Source organism: Saccostrea cucullata, unplaced genomic scaffold, assembly GCF_032062105.1.
Source record: "Saccostrea cucullata isolate Sc308-1 unplaced genomic scaffold, CSIRO_AGI_Scuc_v1 ctg68, whole genome shotgun sequence".
In the NCBI taxonomy this organism is placed as follows: domain Eukaryota; kingdom Metazoa; phylum Mollusca; class Bivalvia; order Ostreida; family Ostreidae; genus Saccostrea; species Saccostrea cuccullata.
This window is the reverse complement of record NW_026939588.1, coordinates 449,321-472,145: the sequence shown is the minus strand read 5'-3', so window position 1 is coordinate 472,145 and position 22,825 is coordinate 449,321. Positions and strand designations below refer to the sequence as shown.

Genomic DNA, 22,825 nt, shown 5'->3' with positions numbered 1-22,825 from the left:
TACCCTGTCTACTCCCTGACATCCCCTAAGTTTGTCCCTGACTTCCCTGTCTACTCCCTGACATCCTCTGACTTTGTCCCTGACTACGCTGTCTACTCCCTGAATACCCTGACTTTGTCCCTAACGACCCTGTCTACTTCCTGACATCCTATGACTTTGTCCCTGACTACCCTGTCTACTCCCTGACATCCTATGACTTTGTCCCTGACTACCCTGTCTACTCCCTGACGTCCCCTGACTTTGTCCCTGATTACCCTGTCTACTCCCTGACATTCCTGGACCTTGTCGCTGACTATCCTGTCTACTCCCTGACATCCCCTGACTTTGTCCCTGACTACCCTGTCTACTCCCTGACATCCCCTGACTTTGTCCCTGACTACCCTGTCTACTCCCTGACGTCCCCTGACTTTGTTGCTGATTACCCTGTCTACTCCCTGACATCCCCTGACTTTGTCCCTGATTACCCTGTCTACTCCCTGACATCCCCTGACTTTGTCCCTGACTACCCTGTCTACTCTCTGACATCCCCTGACTTTGTCCCTGATTACCCTGTCTACTCCCTGATATTCCTGGACCTTGTCGCTGACTATGCTGTCTGCTCCCTGACATCCTCTGACTTTGTCCCTAATTGTCTTGTCTATCCCTGATGTCCCTGACTACCCCATCTACTCACTGACATCCTCTGACTTTGTTCCTGACTACCCTGTGTTCCTGATTACCCTGTCTTCGGCTCAACTAGGATATATGGATAAGTAGTACCAGTAAATAGATGCATTTTTATACGCCAAAATTGAATTAATGCGCGTTGCTTAGTAATGCTAGAGGAAATTGTAAAAGGAGGAAAGGTGCTCACAGTTAAATGCTTTTCTTAAAAATAAATTTACAATATTATTTGTTGTATGTCTCTATATTTATCAGCACTTAAAGACCTGCTACCCTGTGTTAATTTCATACCTTTCAATGGTCTCTCTCTTTCTCTCATCCTCGCTCAGTCCCTCTCTAAAACTTTCTTAAACCTTACTTATTTATTTTATTTTGCTTTTACCAGCAACCAATCCAGGTATTGATACAAAAAGATGACAAAGATTTCTTTTCATTTCTTGATTAGTATAAATAAATAAAATAGAATTGGCTTATAAAAACAAACATTCATTTAATTAAGTAGAGTAATGAAAATTACGGTAAATACATGTGTACTAGTAATATTAATATATCTGAAGAAAAAAAAAATAAACAACAGCCAAAAAAAAATTTAAAGAAGATAGATAGATAAATAAATAAATGTACTAGTTATTTACTTAATGAATGAATTAATAGATACGTAAATATAGACAATTATTAACTTGTTTAAATAATTAAAAACCAAAATAATATCATTTAAGAAAGGTATTGAAATAAATAAAGAATGAAGAATAGGGAGATAACGAGCAGTATTTAATATTAAAGTCCATAAAAAAATACAAAACAGGAGCAGAGCAAACACGGACCTCAGGGGTGGGATCTGGTGCCATGGATGAGAGAGCATCCCCTGTTGACCGGTCACGCCATCCGTGTGCTCCTTGTCATGATCGGGAAATAACGGAAAATCCGTCGTCTATTCAGTGTATAAATAATGGACTAACAAGTAAGGTAGGATATTGGCGGGTGTGACCGGTAGGCAGGAGTTGTTCACTTCTCCATGATACCTGATCCCGCCTCTTTTGTTTTGGTGGTCCGTGTTTGCTCTTTTCCTATTTTTAATTGTTTTATGGATTATTGATCTTGAAAATTGTTCATTATCTCCATATGCATATTAATTAGAACTTTTTCCAGAAACTGGATTAAAGAGAACAAGTACACTTTAATCCTTTCACCTTGTATTAAGAGAACAAGTACTCTTTAAAAAACAAACTCTATTTTTTATCAATTTAGTTTCGGACCAAATGCAAAGTTTTTGTTAAATTCTTTGTGAAAATGGATGAACCTTTTTTTTTTTTTGGTAAATTACATCTAGAATTTCAACTTCACAGTAAAAACGAAAAATAAATAGCCAAACATATATGTGATTCCATATCAAGCCCAACAAAGCTGGGTATTTGGTATAAATACATAATCTATGATGAATGACATGAAATATTTTAATCGCTAGAATACATTTTATGTACACAAAATACATTACAGATTAGCCAGGTAAAAGAACACTGCAAAATGTTATATAGATAATAGAATATAGAAAAGGCAATAAATCGTGTCAGCGTTACAGTGTCGTACCTTCTATTTACCGATGAACCTTCCAACAGCATGGTTCTTTTGATATATTTGTTTGCTCTCCAAGGGTAAATATGGACATGCAGATACCTCGATATTAAAGACTACTGGGCAACCTTAGAGATTAAGCCCATACATCTACAGGTTTGGTTCTTCAGTACTTCTTTACATTCTGCGGGGGCAGATTGCAGACACTTTAAGACATGCACAATAGAAGCTCGGGGGAAAAGAAACATAATATCTCGAAGTCACGGCTTAAAGATTTGGATTTCTTACCATTATGCATGACTATCTTCCATTATGGAACAAAAGTCCCATCTTTGTGAGGAACTTCTGAAATCGGTCAGAATCGGGTGTCTGGCGGCACAGAATATGATACAGAACTAAGTCACGACTCGTGCTTGATTGACAAAGTGCATTGTGTAGTTATTTCCTGGGCTGCTTTGCATAGAAGGTAGACACTCCGATATTTAAACAATTTTTAATTTGTGTTTTGACGGTATGTGAAATTATCCAGAAAACTAAAAGGATGGTCTTATATGTTATGTTTGGATTTACTCTTCTTATCCAAGGTATGTATCTAGTATTTAGTTCTTAGATGATGCTGGTAAGTTTGAAAGTAAATGTCTGTATCCTTTTAATTTCAAAAGATACATAAGATTATCATAACCCCCACTTGAAAAGGGGGTATACTGTAATCGGTATGTCCGTCCGTCCGTCCGTCTGTCTGTCTGTTACGCTTTGGGGTACCCATCTCTTATCCCCAACTCCTCTTATACCACTCAGTGAAATTTAATGAAACTTTCACAGAATCTTTATGCAATATTGCCATTGTGCACCTCCTATTTTACTTTTTGATCCGACACATATTTTGGGTTTCCCGGCCACAGCAAAACATGGACTTTGCCATTATAACCATAGGAGGCGGGGGTGAGCTCATTGCTCACAGTACCTCTAGTTTCCGTATAGAAATGTGTAATATTAATTTAAGAAATTCTTAAAAATATAAACAGGTAATTAACTAAATGATGCACACGCCAACCCTGTCCCAACATTGCAACGAAAGTATAAAAACAACAGTAACATGGAATGCTTGTTTACATAATTAAACATAATTTATTGATAATAAGACGAGTACCATCTGATGGTGTACAATATCATTTTAAAGTTTCACTTCAAGATAATTTTGCACACTTTGTACAACCTTTTTTAATATGAAATAGTACTGCAAGAAAATTTGTAAAATATGTATTTGCAATTAGTATGAAAATGTTGTAGTTTAAAGCCCTGCTATCTCCCTCACTAAATAATTCGTTTTTAAAAACATCAACACATTCCCTCTATTTTTCAAAACCAGTTTAAAAAGATATAGATATTATCACTTTGACCTGAATTGAATTAGTTTTTTGTCAGTTATTCAACACATTTTCTACCACAATATCTTTCTGTCACGCTCGTTCGAATTTCATTTCATGATGTTTAACAATCAGGTATTAACGACCTCAAACACTAACCAAAATCTTCAGTATCGTTGAAGAGAAATATTTGTATCATCAGATATAGAATGAAGACATTCACCATTGCAGCGAACATTTGTTATGTTTCATGGAACTTTAAACGTTATTACAGGTGCATCGTCACATTTCATAAATGAAATAAACATGCTCAACTTTTAAAAATGAAAAAAAATATTACAATTATCACCACACACTTTGATTGTACAGAAAATAAATTCATACATTCCAAAAGTGAAAAAAAGCATATGACCAATAAACTTATATACTTTAAAAAAAACTATATCGTTAAAAGCTAAACGTATCGAAAAATATATAAACTTAGAAATTATTATAAAATATACCCAACTAACATGAGTAAATTATACAATTTTCACAGAATTTATATTTCATCAGCTTTCAGGTGAAAAATGATATAAATTATACATTCAACCTTTTCTCTAGTTGTGAATGCTAAATATTACTGTGAGAAGGCTTGGCAGACGAACCAGAACAATGGCCTGTGTTACAAGTTGTTCCCAGAGAGCCAGACTTGGAAGCAAGCAAGACAAACCTGTACAAACCACGGCAGCTTTCTGGTATCTGTCACCAACGAAAAAGAACAAAACTTCATCGTGGAAGGTAAATTTTCAACCCTATCTATCAACTCAAATTCTGTAAACTGTTTAAATTCTGGGTTTTTTTAAAAAAAAATTATTTTGTGTCTGTTGTAGATGTTCTGATGAGTAACCATAACTGGTCTGTGTGGTCCGGAGGTCACTCGCTGTATTACAATGGCTGGTACTGGGATAACTATAGGAGGAACTTCAACTTCACACGCTGGGCGACCGGTAAGTCTCCAATGAAAAAAAAATTACTAGTACACTGTAGTTGAAACATATAACACATGTGAAATGATTCAAACTGAGGTAAAATTAAATACATGTAATCAGTTTACTCTTAATATACAGGCAGACCCGTCTCGCCACCAAGGTGTATAGCTATGGTTGGAGTAGCTGGATTTAACTGGTCAGACCAGCCCTGTGTAGAAGTCCGTCCCTTTATTTGTGAAAAACCAGGTACATAATTCAACTTTGCTTAATTCGTTAAAATGAATCTCATATTAGTTTGTTTTATCTTACTTTAGATCGCACATAAATGGATAATTGCATACACACTTTTAAGTATGAGAGCATTAGTTTACACTATTACAGGCAAAGTCAACAATCATACCAAACTTAACTTTATCATTACATAGCATTCAACACAATTTAATACTTTATAATCATATGATGACTTTTACTTTTTAATCGTCAACTTCCTTCACTCATGTAGCAATATACCCTTATCACCTGCACGTGGGATTTTATCTTTCAGTTGAATCGTTATGCAACAGCATGTTCATATACGAGCAACTCTTGCAAAAGTTTTTGACAAACATTTTGATGAAGGATATGGAGATAACGAACAGTATTCAGTCTCAAAGTCTATAAAACAAAATAAGAGCAGAGCAAACACGGACCTTCGAAACATCAGAGGTGGGATCAGGTGTCATGGAGGAGTGAGCATCCCCATGCTGACCGTCACACCCGCCGTGTAACAAGAATATCAGCAGTCTTATTAAAAGTCATCATTTCGAAAGTTCTATGGTCGATACAATGACCTTGTCAGCAAATAGAACTATAAATCTATGTCAATAGATATTCAAATTATTTCCCGATCATGACAAGGAATGCAGGGCAAGTGTGACTGTTGAATAGGGGATGCTCACTCCTTCATGACACCTGATCCTACCTCTGAGGTTTTGAAGGCCTGTGGTTGCTCTGCTCCACATTTGTATTGTTTTGTATTGTTTGAATTGACTTTTGGGCTTGAATACTGTCCGTTAAAGTATATCTTCATAATTTATTCAGTATACTCATTATTATAAGATGGTTGTTGGAGTTAATTATAAGAATAATGTTTCTCATATATAATGTGAAGGACTACAAATTTTTATTAAACACTAAACTTATCGATCGATCAATTGATCGACAGCTCTAATCCCTCATGTCTTAGAAGTTACCAAAAAACAAGCTCGTGAAATAAAGAAAAAAAATACTACAACACTTTAAATATACATGTATATAAAAGAAAACGTTTTACAGAGAATGTACATCCTTTACTTGTTTTATAGCACATTCCCTAAATTGTGACGGCAAAGTAAATGTTGTCCAGCTGGAACCAAACACACTAACCAATGTCAATTTCCCCCCATTTTATGATCCCCATCAGCCATTCCAATTTCCTCCCTATGAAAAGTGAGTGCAAGCTTGAAGTATAATACAGCATTGAAATATCTTTATGAAATAAGTTCTGAATCTCTGTGTTTTATCACACCAATATATGTTGTAGAAGTCTAACGTGTGTTTGGAACATAGTCCCACCTCATGGTTACCGGATTGTCACGGAATTTGATTTGTTTTGTAATGATGATCTGAAGGCATATCAAGGTAGGCTTCAGAAGGTAGTTCTTTAAAAATACGAATAAGGAGGATATTATTGCTCATTTTACCTGAATTGTTGCTTACATATATTTTAAGGAGGATCTTCCCTGGATGGAGTAACATGTCAGGTGCGTTCAGGGAATTTTGTGGCTGACTCAACAATAACTTTATCATTCACAACAAATATCTTCACCAGACCACGTAGCGAACTGGGATTTCAGTTCAGAGTTTTTGCAACCAACACTAAAGGTAAATAAAGACCATAATCATTCTGCAGCCTTCCTCAATGCCTACGTTCAAGCATTTAAAAAAAAAAACGAGTTTAAATTAAATGGGCATTGGGCTAAGGCTAAGCTTCAATTGTTAAATGCTGTTTGAAAAACCTATCCTGAGTACGTTTTCTTGCATTTACCGTAACTGTACGATGATGTTTTACTTTTACAAATAGAGAGTACATGTGATCCAGCAGGAGTTCCGTTAGTTGCTTCACCTCAGGAACAATTCATAACTTCTCCAGGATTCCCACTTCAGAAGTAAGCAGAAAATCCTCTTTTTCTATCAGGATATCCAAATATTAAACAGATGTGACAGTCTCTTTACATTGAAAAACACATTGTGTCGACAAAGCTCTTGCTGTTCATTACTGTTTAAATGCAGACTGTCTTATATAAGCGTAAACATGAATTCGAAACGTTGCAATTTGATTTTTTTTTATCTTGATCTCATACTGTACACTAATTGTTTTTAGATCATCTTCCTGTGTTTGGACTATAATATCCCCTGTGAAGGGATCCAGTATCTACATACAGTTTAGGTATCGCTATATCATTGATGGAGCGGCACTTAGAATCCAAGATGATGGCAAGTTTCTACCAAAATTTGAATCCATATCTTTAGACTAGGGATTTCCATTAATTTCTGTTCTTGACTGCCCTCTCCACCTCTCTCCATGTTAGATTCAGTAAATTTACGTATTTTTCCTCAGTTCCTTTCGCTCAACAATGCCTAAATCTTGAGACCAATAACATTCAGTCTCCGACTTTCTATGGTATTAAACAAAAGTATAAAGTTTTTTTTTATCAATAAACTTCTATTAAAATTTTGAAACACATACACTATATAACAATTAACTTAATACTTTCCCGTGGTTCATAAACAAAAAAGCACTGAAAAGAAGATAAGTCAAATCTAATTATTTTTTATTCATTGTTTCAGTGTTTGCGGGATCTTCTATGTTAGAAGATTCTAGGATTTTAGTTTACCGCGAAGAAAAGATTGTCCTGAATTACACCAGTCCCGGCACATACTCCGGGCACCACGGCTTCTCACTGGTCTTTTTTACAGGTATTCTATCAAATTTCTAATAAAGTAGAATACATAGTTGGTAATGCATTTGTATTCATTTTTGTTTTTGTGAGAGCACTGGAATTGTTAGTTGCTTTATCATTGTAGACAATAAAACCATGGAGGTCTGCACCCAAAAGGATGTCGAAAGAAACCTGACTGAATATGGAATTCTAATCCCAGAAGAACAATTTCTGATTTTTTCAGTGAAAGCTTCAAAACACATTCATATAGAACTGCACTCTACAGGCGGGCATAACTATGTATTAACATTTTATCAAGACCCTCCGGAATTTTTAGGAACTTATGCATGTTTGAATACCACTTTCATAGATAAATGTCTTGAAATCTACACAAGTAAAGTTTTAGACAGTGGAAATTTTGTGGATTTTTGGGTGTCGTGGTCGGATACTTTAAAGGTCGGTCGCGGAAGAATACAGGGAAATGACATCATAATGGACTACAGAATTTATAATCCAATGAGAGGTGATTTTGCATCAATTCGAACTATCGATGGAACTGGCACTTGGAAATTTTACGGATCAACAGTAATCAACGGTAATTTTTTAACATATCATTTTATGAAACAAAGGAGTTAAACACCATCTGATCATTTTATCTGATTCATTCGTATGCATAACTTATACGTGAACATTTAAACTGGAACTGGATTACATATGAAGTAAAAAAATAATTAACGTTTGAATTTTAATGAATTCATTTTTTATTCAGGTTTTATTTCAAAAATGCACCTTTTTCTTTTTAATATCAATAATATTTGAAATCTTCATTGATTTGGAATAGAAATCACTGAATAGGAACTCAGTTAAGGATTTTAAAGTTTTTTTTTTACATTTTCAAAAGATTTTGTGGAGATCTGCCATGAATCAGGAACTGCCCTTGAGAGACTGTGGGATTACAACTTACCAGTCCCAGGAAACAACTTCATAACCTTCTCTGTCGTGATGTGTAAGAATGCGATGATAAGGTTCAAAGAAACGAATGGGTCATACATGCGACTCTGGCTGAATGCTCGTTCAGCAAAAGGAGATGGCTACATTTCTTGCATCACACACGACATATTGTATAATAACACCTACAGCTGTTTTTCTGATGCACACACAGGAAGTGTTTTAAACTGTAGTGGATTTCGTGATTTTTGGATAACTTGGGGCAAAAATACAAATCTTAGAGTTGGGAAGGGTAAAATTATTGGGAATAATACCATGATCAGCAGATCAACTAACTTTACTCCAGTTGATAATTCACTCTCGTTCGGAAGTGAGTCCCGTGATAATACTTATATTTTCTCTGTATGGCGATTTGACAGGCCACCTACAATAATAGGTAAGGTTATAGTATGAAGACACCATATACCCTAGATCGATTTAACACATAGTTGATTTCGTTAATTGTATACGTATATCAATCTTATAACGTAGATTTTATTGTTTCCCTTGAATTTTTTTCAAATTTCAACATACTCTGTATTTCTTTTCACTCCCTTGATATAGTTTTTGCTTATAGCAAAAATAACAAAAGAACAAAAAAAATCCACTTATTGCTAGTGAATCTACGTCCCTTGAAATAGTAAAAAAAAATCATGGTCCACGGGAAGTCCATGAAACGATCACCCATTTCATTATGAACAAGATTGTTTTATCCATCATACTTTTAATTAAGACATAAAAGTGAATTTAATGATAACCATGATAGTAACAGTAAGATTTCGTGAAATGAATTGATTCAGAGTTGTATAATACCTCAAAATCTCTTCCACTCTCTTCTTATCCTTATTTTAACAAAAATATCTTACGATTTACTTGTCATGACCAATTACCATCTCAATGAAGTTGGTACACCGTCTTCTTATCCATTTTATTTCTTTTTCGGTCAAACAAAACAGAAAACATCAATATAACTCAAAGTGATGTTGCTCCTTCGCCGGTTGGTGTTGAAGGCACAACCCTTACCATGTCTGTGGATGTTAACGTCAGATTTGGATTTGAAGTGAAATGGTTTAGAGACGGAACTTACGTCACACAATCTCCAAGGAGATTCTCTATCCGTCAAACGCTTTTAGAAGTGATGAAGTGTTCTCTTACAATTGTCGAACTCAAACTTAGAGATGAAGGTACCGGTTGAGTTTATCATTATAATAAATTATTTAGATGTCTTGTTGCCATTTTTGTTTTATTGAATAAAAATCATATAACAAATTGATGAAAGAGGCATATTTGTATAATGAACAAGTATTTTAAGCTTAAAAATGATACCCTGAAAATACCACTAATACAGGTAGATATAATACACACTAGGAAATGGCTTTTGGCTCTTGTTTTCCAGCTAACTGGACGGTGATTGTCTCAAATCAACACTCAGAAGCCATAGCAAGTTTTGATATAAAGGGTAAGCATAAGTTCTCATGTCTTACCTTGTCGAAGAATTAAGCATTAACACATTGACCATTTTCAAAGGATTCATTTAAACTTACACACATTTTTACTTACAGTGAAACCTGGAATAAAACTGGAAATCTCTCCACATTACAGACTGGCTATTCTAAGAGGAAGTACACTAGATCTAGTCTGCAACATAACAAACATACAGGATTTACAGGGGCTTCCGATCGACATTTCTCTTCTGACGTGGTACAAGAACGGAGTTATATTAATGCAAGGTAAAACCAAGAGATCGAGTTTGTTATAAATTAAAAAGAAATATAATGGTTCAACTTGTGTTTACTTTATATATGCCATAGTTATTTGCATTTGTAAAGTCCTTACAAGATTTTTTTCACTCATGTTGAGATGCAACCATTTGCCATAGGAGGGCTGTAAATCTACACCTAAACTCGGCACTTGCGGCCTTTTAGCAATAAAGGATCTTTTTCGTGCCTGCGCCCGCATGGCGCATTGGGTAGAGCGTCTGCTCTAGAGTCGCGAAGTAAGGAGTTGATCATTACGTCGCGGGTTCAAATCCTACTGCGCGACGTGGAGAAAGGTCCTTCGGATGAGATCGTTGACAAACAAGTTGATGAAACAAGAATTTCAGCTGTCTCGTTTAAAGTCATCATTTCGTAAGTTCTGTGGCCGATACAATGACCTTTTCAGCAAATATAATTTATCATTGAGTCAAATGCTGACTCACGTTTTTCATACTGATTGTTAGTCCATTATTTATACACTGAATTGACGACGGATTTTTCCGTTATTTCCCGAACATGACAAGGAGCACACGGCGGGTGACTGGTTGGCAGAGGATGCTCACACCTTCATGGCACCTGACCCCACCTCTGATGTTTTGGAGGTCCGTGTTTGCTCTGCTCCTATTTTGTGTTGTTTTATGGACCTTTGATCTTGAATACTCTACCTTATCTCCATATGTTTCATCGTATAAACCGAGGTCCCGTTTCGCAGTAGGAGCTGGCACGAAAAAGATCCCTCACTGCTCAATGGCCCTGAGTGTCGAGAATAGGATAAAATTTGTAGCTCTCCACCGGCGAGTGGTGGCGTCTTCATAATAGTGAAAAATTCTCCAGAAGGACTTTAAACAACATACAATCAATATATTAGTCTTTTTCGTGTCACCACCTACTGCGACATGAAACTTAGATTAATACGGTCTCATTAACTACAGTAATAATTATTCCTCTAACCACTCCGTCAAGCGGGCGACTTTTTCTATATTAAACCGGATGATATTTTTACCAAGAATGAGACAAGACGAACCTCGCTTCCCCATCTAATACTTGGCCGTTATCTCGAATTATCACATTTAGCTTCTCTATGACAATGAATAAATTGCTGCTCCAGTATGATTTTGTTCATAAACGATTGAATGTTGAATTTCTTGTCAACGTTTCCAAGTCTAATTAAAATTTTACAGAAAATATCGTAGAATTTTGACAATTTATATCACAAACGTTATCACCGATCATAACTTCTGTATTATTCTTTATTTAAAGACAAATCAAAAATTATCATCACGACGAGCGGGTCCTCGAGTCTCCTCCGGATTCTGTCTGTTGATGTCAGCGACCAAGGCACATACTCCTGTAACCATGAAATATACCGCGTATCCATGGTAATTAACACAACCGTGGATGTTTATAACAAGGGTAAGGAGGACATTTGTAACCGAATTCTTTTGTCCCTGATCAGAGGGTTGGGAGTGCTGGTTAATTTTATTGTAATGTCTTCCAGGTGCAACGATATGTCCCTCATCTAAGGATATTTATGGCGTTGTATGGCCCACTGTAACTCCTGGATCCCTCGCTCACTCTGATTGTCCTAAGGGTCAAGAAGGTACATGTTAGGAAAGTTCATTTAATTATTTTTAGAGAAGGTAATAACTATTTATGTGCAGAGAAAGCTAATGAAAAAGGAAAAATTCGTTTTAGTAGTTTTTAAAGAAGGTAAAACTTTCATTTACAAGGCAAATACTTCAAACACTGAACCTAAAGATGCATAAATAGTGTAATAAAAGATGATAATTAACTTTCTATTGACCTTTAGCCGTATTTGACCACTACAATTAACCTTTTTATATTTATTCTCTGATATTTTTTTAGGGAATGCCAGCAGATTTTGTGATTATAACGGAAACTGGAAGAAAACGAGCGTGTCGTACTGTGTTGATGAAGATTTTTCAAGTACTTTGAACGAGGTTGATTTCTTATTTCTCTCTTAATTACCAGTAATCATTGAAGTGCAAAATTTACCAAAAAGTAAAACCTGTACATGTACCTAATTGTTTCAGAACCGAAGAAATTTATGTGACATTTCATGTGACGATCTACGACAAAACTATGCAAACAACAACATTTCATGTAATTTTTTCACCAACATCAGTTATTAGACGTCGGTGTCATCTCGGTTTGAATTTGAGTATAACTGGTTTATTTCAGCTCCAAGTTCTAGAAGACGATGGAGTATTAGATAAAAAGTATATTGAACAAACCTTTGAAAGTTCCCTTAGTAAGGTGGAAAACCTTACCGCCTCCAGGACTGAGATTTCCTCAGCCAATCTACTGTCGTCCATTAATATCATTAATACAGTTCTCAGAGTAGCAACACAAAGCAACGCTTCTGTTCCACAAACAGTAAGCAAAGATGTCTTAATCCTTAGGTGAAAAAAAACAAGACAATTACAATTGTATGATAATACTCCAGTTAGTGAGAGCGGTCCTAATAAATCTGTTCTTTTTTCTTAATATAATAGAACGTATACAGCATTGTCGACCACGTTGCTTCTGTGGACAATAGAGGATCTTGGAAGCTAGTTGATGAGGAGGTATGTCTTAATTTAGCAGAGTTATAAAACTTATCTCACCCATTTTATTGATTCTTTCTTTTCATCCTAAAAGACTTACGTCAGTGGCATGGACATAAAGGTTAACAATGGCAATCATTCCTTTAACATAGCAAAAATATCGCTGCCCTTTTCGTTGCAATTTTCTTGTGGTTCTTATGATGGATAAAAGTCAAGTTTGATTTTCAAATCTGATTTTTTAGTTTAAAGAGAATTTTGAAAGAAAAAAAACGTGAAAATGAACATACTTCTTTTAAGCTTTGCAAAAGTTGGACCGAATTTTGCATTGACTGATTCACAAATCAAATCTGTTTTTCTTTCTTTCTTTAAGAATTTTATATTGTATTTGAAATATATGAAATAAATGATTTAGTCCCGAATTTTCACTGAATATCATATTTCATAGACACACGTCATATTTCATAGACACATATTGGGTCGGCGTCAGTTTTGGAAACAATGGATAGGGCCAACTCTCTGATGATGAAAGAATTGAAATCAGAAGAATTTAGAGGAGAAAATGTCGGTATGTGAAATATTTCTGAATTTTCTTTCAACAATCTATTGGTTTTCCCTTGGGTACCAATTGCGCCCAGTTATAAGCAGACCTATTTTTTTATTCATATGAAGCAGAATTTGTCCAAGATCTTGTACGTGAAAAGAGGAAAACACTTGCTATGGCCTTTAACTCGACATTTAGATATATCGACGACGTATTGTCAATTAACAATGGTATTTTCCATTCCTATGTCGATACGATATATCCTGGTGAGCTTGAGATAAAAGATACCAGAGAGTCTGACACATCTGTTTCATATTTAGATATTTTACTTAAAAAGACATTAATGGTAATCTTACAACCAAGCTCTATGATAAACGTGATGACTAATTTTACAATCATCAACTTCCCTTACTTATGCAGCAATACACATTCCTCACCAGCATACAGAGTATATATATCTCAGTTGATTCGATACTCAAGAGCATGCTCTATGTACAATTTCTAAAACGAGGTAAATTATTGACAAACAAGTTGATGAAACAAGAATATCAGCAATTTCGTTTAAAGTCATCATTTCGTAAGTTCTATGGTGGATACAATGACCTTGTCCGCAAATACAGTTTGTCACTGAGTCAAATGCTGACTGACGTTTTTTATATTTATTGTCAGTCCATTATTTATACACTGAATTGACGACGAATTTTCCGTTATTTCCCGATCATGACAAGGAGCACACAGTGGATGTGACCGGTCGGCAGGGGATGCTCACTTCTCCATGGTACCTGGTCCCACCTCTGTTGTTTTGCTCTGCTCCCATTTTTTTGTTTGACATGACATGGACCTTTTACGTTACATTAATTGTAAGGTTTGTAAAGGTATGCATACTGTAAAAAAAAACGTACAAAAATAATTATCCATAATTTTCCTCCTTCATTACTATACGCCCTGAGTGATTAAACCATTTTAAAACCATGAATGTTTTTATACAGTGGTGAACATTAGCGAGATTTCGCTTCAAGACGCAGAACTCCGGTTTCTGGAGAACGAATCCTTCATCGTGCTTCCAAAGCAAGAGGGGCAACAACAAGGTATATTAAAAATAATAGTTTGATTGCAGTTTTTGTGGTGTCTTTAATCTTTAGGAATACAAAGAAAACAGTCTCATAATAGTTCTCCGAAACAACTATTTTTTGTCATATTTTACAGTTATCCATATTAGGAGTAGCTTAAATTGTTGAACAGGAAATCACTCTTTGATGTAGGGTTACTTGAACACAATATATAGTAATAGATCAATAGAACATTCAGCAAAGCAGAAGAATACAGTTGTATACTCAGTATGTATTTTATAAAACAAAATTTTATTCAACTATTGTTTGACTTTCAGTTACAAAATACTCCGCCGTTCTGTACAAAACGATGTCTCAATTTTTACCATCTGAAACCAACAGTTCTGGGTATGTTTCTGTACAATATATGATTACTAATTTACACTATATATTTTTTTAATTCTGATATTTATTTCCTTTAACAAAATGCCTTTAAAAGTTATTACAATTTTAGATTTTTTTCTCCATATTTATAGAAACTTATTAGGTCACCTGAGTAAACTCAGGTGACCTATTGCTATCTGTTTTCGTCCGTCGTCGTGCGTCGTGCGTTGTGCGTTAACATGTGAACATTTTCAGCTTCTTCTCTGCAACTACTGAACCAATTTCAACCAAATTTGGCATAAAGCATCTATGGGTGAAGGGGAACGAAAATTATGAATTTCATGATCCCTGCCCCCCGGGGCCTGTGGGGTGGGGCCAGAACCACTAAAATTAGTGCAGTCTTTAAAAATTTTCTTCTTTACTCCTGGACATCAAGCAGTCAAACTGTTTGCATGATTGTAATCAGCAATGAGTCCTCTACCAAAATTGTGAAATTCATGGCCCCAGGGTCAGGGGTTCTAGTGCTAGGGCGGGGCTAAATAAGTAGGTAGTGAAAATGCATTATTTCTTTGAAAATCTTCTTCTCTGCTCCTGGGTATTAAATAAACCAACTAAGTACATAGTTAAGATAAGCAAGAGTGCCTCTACCAAAATTGTGAATTTTATGGCCCCAGGGTCAGGGGTTCTGGTGTTAGGGCGGGTCTCTATTGATTATATAGTGAAAATACATGAATTCTTTGAAAATCTTCTTCTCTGCTCCTGGGTATTAAATAAACTAACTAAGTACATAGTTATGATGAGCAAGAGTGCCTCTACCAAAATTGTGAATTTTATGACCCCAGGGTCAGGGGTTTTGTTAGGGTGGGGCTCTATTGATTATATAGTGAAAATACATGAATTCTTTGAAAATCTTCTTCTCTGCTCCTGGGTATTAAATAAACTAACTAAGTACATAGTTAAGATGAGCAAGAGTGCCTCTACCAAAATTGTGAATTTTATGGCCCCAGGGTCAGGGGTTCTGGTGTTAGGGTGGGACTGTATTGATTATATAGTGAAAATACATGAATTCTTTGAAAATCTTCTCCTCTGCTCCTAGGAAATAAATAAACTAACTAAGTATATAGTTATGATGAGCAAGAATGCCTATTCCATAATTGTGAATTTTATAGCCCCAGGGTCAGGGGTTCTGGTGTTAGGGCGCGGGTCTATTGATTATATAGTGAAAATACATTAAATCTTTGAAAATTTTCTTCTCTGCTCCAGGGTATTAAGCAGATGCACTACCAATATAGTTATGATGGACAAGGGCCCATATCTTCCACAATTGTGAATTTCAAGGCCCCGGGGTCAGGGGTACCATAGAGGGGTGGGGGGTGGGGGGGGGGTTGTATTATATACTGAAAATGAATGAATGGTTTGAAATCTGCTCCTTGGTATTAATCAAATATCAAAGCCTAAGGGTCAGGGGTTCATGTATGGTAGGGGCACTACTGATTATTGCTGAAAATTACTGATTAGTTGAAATGCATTTTGTGTTCCCTTACCCTGCGTATGGGTATATGTAAACAAACTAAGCAACTGCTAAGTGTATTGTTATGATGATCAATGAGGCCTCTTTCAAAATTGTGAATGCCATAGCATCTGGCTTAAAACATGAATCAAATTCAATCACTGGAAAGTTGTTGCATAATGCTCAGGTGACCTATAAGGCCCATGGGCCTCTTGTTATGAGAATTTTGCATTGGTTATTAGGGTGAAAAAAACCCTTTAAAACAGAAAGAATACAACTTAAGATTTTTAATTTGACCTAGCTCAGGGACCGATCGAGTTATCAACTCTGTGGTGATGTCGCTAACATTGGAGCAACCTTCCAGAGATCTGTCACCTCCACTAGTCCTGACATTCCAACACAACAAAGGAGTAAGTAACTTGTTACCAAAGAAAAAACATATAAACTTCCTCACACATTGTTAGTCCTATGGAAAGGGAAGGAAAAAGAGTTTACAGGATATGTAGACAATTTACTCGAAAATGTTTATTGTGTTCATGTAACATAACCAATACTTGTTTTCAAGTTAAATCACCGGTAACTTTTGGAATAGTTCGTAGTCTAAAATTTTAGAATACTTCATAATATTATTATAATAGAGGTAAATATTTATATGAAGAAAGTATTGAAAATGTCTATCCTGTACGTAGAATGTTCCAACTGGTAGAACTTAGTTAAAATAGAATTTAGTCGGATGCAACGAGACAGTCAAACTCCGGTTCGACAGTTTTGATGTTAAAAGTGTTTTACAATGACAGATTATTAGTGGAAACCAACTTGATATGCTTAAAGAGTTTGACATTTTAAAAAGTATAATTTATTATAAGTTATGCATTTTTGTTTTAATTCTGAAGAGGACAAAGAAAAGTCCATAAAAGGGAGTGAACATTCCCTTTTGAAGACAAAAATATTTTCGATGAATCTATAATAAAATAATTTGTTATAAATAATTGTTGGAAAGTCTAAATAAAGAAATCGAATATCATTATGATTGTACTTACAAAGTAATAGGGGATTTAAACTGTATAATTACTTTTGATTGTTCTAGGTACGAGTAGTAGAAGGAGAAGCAGATTGTGTGTTCTGGGATTACACATTATTGTACGTCACTATAAACTCTCAATTATTAACAGAATTTCTGAACTTTCTTAAACAGACACAGAGATTTCCTGTCAATTGTTAAATAACATTGAAGAATAAGTATTTTTAATAGTGACAATGCTGGGGGATGGTCAACAGAGGGATGCTCTATGAATTCCACAAAGAATGGTGTGTCTGTCTGTCTGTGTAACCACACTACAAACTTTGCCGTTCTCATGAGACCTTATACACCGGTACATTTACCTGCGTTTTATTATTCAAATTTGTCTTTGTTTTAGTATTCATGAGCTATGGTCATGCACATGGATTGTAAAAGTAGAGTTTTATATATACAACATCGTAATAAAGTACTGATTATACGAATAAATACCGTCTCACTTAGGGACAATTCCAGCATCGTTTTTTATCAATATTAAACTCAGATATAAATGCATTACTTTTTTTTTAACTGCTTACTTGCACGAAAATCTTCAAATAATTTCAGGAAAAAGAAGACTCTGTGCTTGTCATTATATCCATTGTTGGTTGTGTTATCTCCATGTTGTTTGGTGTACTGACGATAGCTGTGTATGTTATTGTCTGGAAGTAAGATTTGATATTCAAATTGCATTTAATTCGCCTACTCCTTAGTCACTAAATGAGAATTAACATAATTAAAACTTATTATTTCAAGTGTTGTACTGTATGTTCATTTTTTTGCGTAGGCTGTCTTATAAAGTGTGTGTTCAGGGTTGTGTTAAAGATTTGAAAATTTACAATAATAATAGTAATTTTTGAAGAATATTGTTTCAAATGTCTAAATAAGTGGACTTCAAAGAATTTACGATTATCAAATATTTAGAGCAAATCTTTGTGTATTTTTATTGTAAGAATGGATGGAAGTTTGTGCCACCAATTTTTAATGATCATTTCGTTCTAAATTTTTTTTTTCAGGCAAATAAAAAGTGATCAGAATGTTCTTATAATATGTTTGTGTGTCTCTCTCTTCCTGGCCTACCTGATACTGCTAGCTGGTGTGGATAACGCTCAGAATGAGGTACCTTCCTTAAAATAATCAAAAGAGTTAATGAACATTTCTATAATTATAGAGGAATAGGTTAGTGTGTGTTTATTATAATGATATTAGGACATAACATTGAATCGGTTAATTACCCAATATGCATGTTCCTGTTAAACCAAACCGATACCATAAAACAGATATCATATAAATCCTTAACATTTTCATCCCCTTTGTACTTTCCTTGAGTTTTTGACTGTTTTTTTTTTTGTTTTATTTTGTAGGCAGCATGTGTGGTAGTTACGTTTTTCCTTCACTTTTTCCTTCTACTAACCTTCTTCATGATGTTTGGAGTCGGAATGTTCTTTTTTATGAACGTCACTGTGTTATTTTATGCAATGGGCATCACAAACAAATTTAATTCAAGATCTAGACTAAAGTGGATTCTTGGTTTAGCCACATGTAAGACTTGCTCTGCCATCGCATTGTGATTTTAATTATAATAGTTTGACAAGCAGTAATACTGTAAATTTTCTTGTAAAAAATATATTTCAGGTATCCCTCTTGTTATCGCTCTCATTACACTGGGAAGTTGCTGGGAGACACAGTATCATGCAGATGCATTGTAAATATCTTTTCACAAAATTAAAGCCAATTTCACCCAAACATCTTTACAAAAATAATTATTATTTCAGACAAAAAATTTTTAAAAACTTTATAGAACAGCTTGGGATACTGAACCATTTCATGTCTTCATTTATATCAAACATATGCAAAGATATTAAGAAATTTACGCTTCTTAGATATATACTTTACATTAATTCAACAGATAAAGATTAAACATTGTTTTGATATTTACAGTTGCTGGTTGTCTGTGTCCTCGGGGGCTATCTATGCCTTCATTGTTCCTGTTATTTTGATATTCCTGGTATGTTTGAGCAATATTCCGTAATACTATTTTTTTAATATGTACACGTTATCGCGGTGCATAATTATCTGCACTTCATAATAAATTATATAACTTTTTGATATGTTTCAGCTAAATGTTTGTATAATTGTCTCATTGCTACGCGTGATGTTTTTGACAACGAAAATGAAGAAAGCTGAGTTTAAAGAAAAGGCCAGGTATTTCTGAATATCATTTCCGTCATCCTAATAAGCATGGTTATATTTGAATTATTGAATTGTCTTGGACTTTAAAACATACGCAAAGTAAAATTTATCAGGCACCATGATTTTTTTCCTCAAGAAAACCCTTCTACATTGTAGAAATTGAGGAAAGATATTTTTTAAAAATACATCTCAATCTTTTATTTTTAAGAAACGCCTTAAAGAGTGTATGTACCCTCATACCGGTTCTTGGAATAGCATGGATTTTTGGAATCTTCGCCATTAATGAGGATCTTGTAGCATTTCAGTATATATTTACCATTGCAAATTCAATACAGGTAACTTTTACCGAATTATATAGGACTTTCAATTAGTAATACCTTTAGCTTTTTAAATTATAATTTCCTAAGTATCCTTTGCCTTTTGCAGTCATCACTATTTAAACTATTGTAAAAAAAATTCTGAAGGGTTAACAGTTGTCAAACCCAGCAGATTAAAAAGATTGGTCAAGATAATTGCAAAAATACGTTTTAAATTAATTTATCATTATTTCATCTTGTCTTTTAAGGGTCTGTTAATATTCATCACTCACGTATTGTTGAATAGAAAGGTATGTAAAACTTACGTTTGAGTATTCAGAGAATATAGCTACAAATATTAGTAAAAAGTCTTATTTATAATTTAATATAATTAAAGCAAACATACATGGTCTCTTTTCCAATAGTGTTCATTAATAATAATAATTGTTGTTTGTACAGTATTTATTTGTTTTCATAGTTAATTTTGTTTACACAAAAATCCCACCTATTCCCACTTAAAATCTTACCTTTTTCTACCTGATTTTCAAAAGCTGGGAATAGGTAGAATGAACCCATTTTTGTTCAGTGCTTTACATTATTTGGTCTTATCTCTGATGTTTTAGAGGTCCGTGTTTGCTCTGCTCCTGATTTCATTGTTTGAATGGACTTTTTAGATTGAGTGCTGTTCGTTATCTCAATTTTTTTTCATTAAGTTAAAACTGTTTTTGTAGATCAGAAAAGCGTTACAGGCAAAATATCCATTCTTGAAACGAAAACGAGACAAATCCGCCTATAAAGAGAAAGATCAAAGAGTAGTATCTTCAACGGATTCCGAGAATTCCACATCGAACACACAGTCAATGTCATTAGTTCCAACCAATAATAGGGAATATGTAAGTTATCAAACAAACAGCGATCGTAAGATTCGAGCTACTAGTGATACAGGAATTTTACAGACGTTTTCTCAATTATGGTTCTTTTGACCAATCAATAATTTCAATCAATAATTTTTGAATCACTCGATTGGATGAACTTTAAGTGCTTAGTTTTATACGAAGCTAAGACAACCATGATATTTAACTTTGCAAACATTTTTAAATGCATAATGACCAAACAAAATTATATAGATAAAGATTATTTATGAATAATTTGATTTTATATTTTCAAAAATTCACTGAAGTCTTTAAAATACGTTAATCAGAAAGATCATTTGCTTACTTTTTTGTAAGCTTGCATCTGTGATCTTTGACTGCATTTCTTTGATATTTTTAAAAATAAATCTCTAATTACAGAAACATCCTGACATGGTTTCGGAACATGATATACATATTAAAACAAAGGAGACGAATTCAAACATATTAAATGAAAATAAAGTTTTCGAGAATCATTTCTACATCAGCTCACTGGAAACAAAGGTAATACAAAATGAAGTATATGGATTACTCATGTAATTCACATTGTACTACAACTCACAGCATTAAAGATGGAATTCGTGTCCCTCAAATAATAATTTAGTTTTATTGTTGCTTTAATTTTTGGTTGTGAAGATCGAGGGAGGTAAAATAACCACCCAGACCGAGACCAGAAACCATTCTCAAATCGAACAAAAAGTGCAAGTATTTGAATCAAAATTATCGTCCAGTAATGGTACAACTGAAAGGGGCCGACAACAGGAAACTAAATGGGTAAGACAGTTTCAAAACAACTATACAGATTTATCAGAACTTGCCTTGCGGGCCATAAAACTTTTGATCTTAGTCTCACTTTTTCCAAAGGAATTAATAGTGGAAAAGTGAGATCAAAAGTGAACTCATGTAAGTATTGTGACTCCAATGTCTGGTCAAACATGACTAATGGCTTGCCTTATTATAGGGAGGAGGAGGTGTTACCGTACAATCACACACCCACACTGAGGGAGGTAAACGAGAGGAAGTAAGGCTTACCAAGGAGGTTAGAGTGAGGCAGATAAAGATGACACAGGCATCGGTAGTAAGTAACAGTTGGCTTCTTATTGATGAATAATAATAATCCGTGATATTAAATTTGTTAAGTTGCAAACCCTCGAACATACAAATGTATTTTCCGTTTAATATTTTACAGGAAACCAGCAGGATTCAGAATAAAATGCAGTTGATGAAAAAGGACGATGAAGGTAAATAACGGATAACTTCAAATAAAAGTTAGTTCGGAACAAATTTTTTGTCTAAAACAGAGTGATTTACTCCATAAAAAATTATATATGAAACATAAAAAACTCCCTGCAGCAATATATACATTTTTGTATTTATTAAAAATGACGAATAACATTTTAATTCAAAGAAAAATGTTGTTGGTATAGTTGCCTTTGTTACAATATTTTTTACAGTTTCAAAAATATATACTTTATTTCAGAATGCGATGCCTAGCAAGTCAATGGATCTATACCTTTGAGAAAAAAAAATCATACTGATTTTTAGGGCCATTAAAAAGCTGTTCCACCAACGATGTTCGTACACGTGATCAACGGACTGTAAAGGGAAAACAGCGTCCATATGATTTTGAACAATACTCGTTATTTTGCAATTAAAAAAATACTTCAAAGTCTTTTTTCTTCTATTTCTGATAAGAATAGAACAGATTCCGATGCCCTGTCCACTGCAAATATTGGTATTGGTTTTGGTATTGTTTTTTCTCTAAATTTCTCTGAAAAGGAATTCCTTTATTTAGTATTTAAACATGCATGATTTGATATTTAAGAAAAAGAAAAATTGAGATAGTGCACAATATAATAAAATAAAACATCAGAGGTTAGATCAGGTACCATTTTTGGGCAAGTGTTCCCTGTCAACCGCGTGTCGTGATTGGGTAAGGGGAAAATCAGCGTGAAAATAATTGCTTAACAATTCTTTTGATAAACATCAGTCAGCATAATGACAAATACATGATAAATTGTTATTTGCTGACAGGGTCAT

The 22,825-nt window shown here is 34.4% G+C and overlaps 1 protein-coding gene across 1 annotated transcript; it reads left to right on the top strand.

Annotated features, from left to right (window-relative positions):
• The first annotated feature begins 2,441 nt into the window (after window positions 1-2,441).
• Window positions 2,442-22,515, top strand: LOC134253406 (uncharacterized). Its single transcript, XM_062735931.1, has 40 exons — window positions 2,442-2,819; window positions 4,206-4,382; window positions 4,475-4,591; window positions 4,712-4,819; window positions 5,917-6,040; window positions 6,135-6,232; window positions 6,323-6,475; window positions 6,675-6,759; window positions 6,975-7,087; window positions 7,442-7,570; window positions 7,679-8,128; window positions 8,435-8,917; window positions 9,477-9,704; window positions 9,917-9,979; window positions 10,083-10,250; window positions 11,538-11,690; window positions 11,776-11,877; window positions 12,144-12,238; window positions 12,480-12,674; window positions 12,794-12,865; window positions 13,310-13,409; window positions 14,375-14,473; window positions 14,773-14,842; window positions 16,630-16,738; window positions 17,416-17,468; window positions 17,581-17,701; window positions 17,953-18,053; window positions 18,402-18,504; window positions 18,750-18,927; window positions 19,021-19,090; window positions 19,327-19,393; window positions 19,505-19,590; window positions 19,787-19,913; window positions 20,144-20,185; window positions 20,606-20,767; window positions 21,167-21,289; window positions 21,422-21,559; window positions 21,747-21,863; window positions 21,975-22,026; window positions 22,266-22,515. The coding sequence occupies exons 1-40, from the start codon at window positions 2,777-2,779 to the stop codon at window positions 22,277-22,279; spliced, it is 5,088 nt and encodes a 1,695-aa protein (XP_062591915.1). The 5' UTR covers window positions 2,442-2,776; the 3' UTR covers window positions 22,280-22,515.
• Window positions 22,516-22,825: the final 310 nt, after the last annotated feature.

Bases quoted from the DNA above. Each gene is read 5' to 3' on its own strand.
- LOC134253406 (XM_062735931.1), top strand. From the start codon at position 2,777: ATGGTCTTATATGTTATGTTTGGATTTACTCTTCTTATCCAAG. The intron at 9,980-10,082 runs GTAAGCATAAGT...TTTTACTTACAG, and splicing joins AGCAAGTTTTGATATAAAGG to TGAAACCTGGAATAAAACTG. The intron at 19,914-20,143 runs GTAACTTTTACC...TTGTCTTTTAAG, and splicing joins CCATTGCAAATTCAATACAG to GGTCTGTTAATATTCATCAC.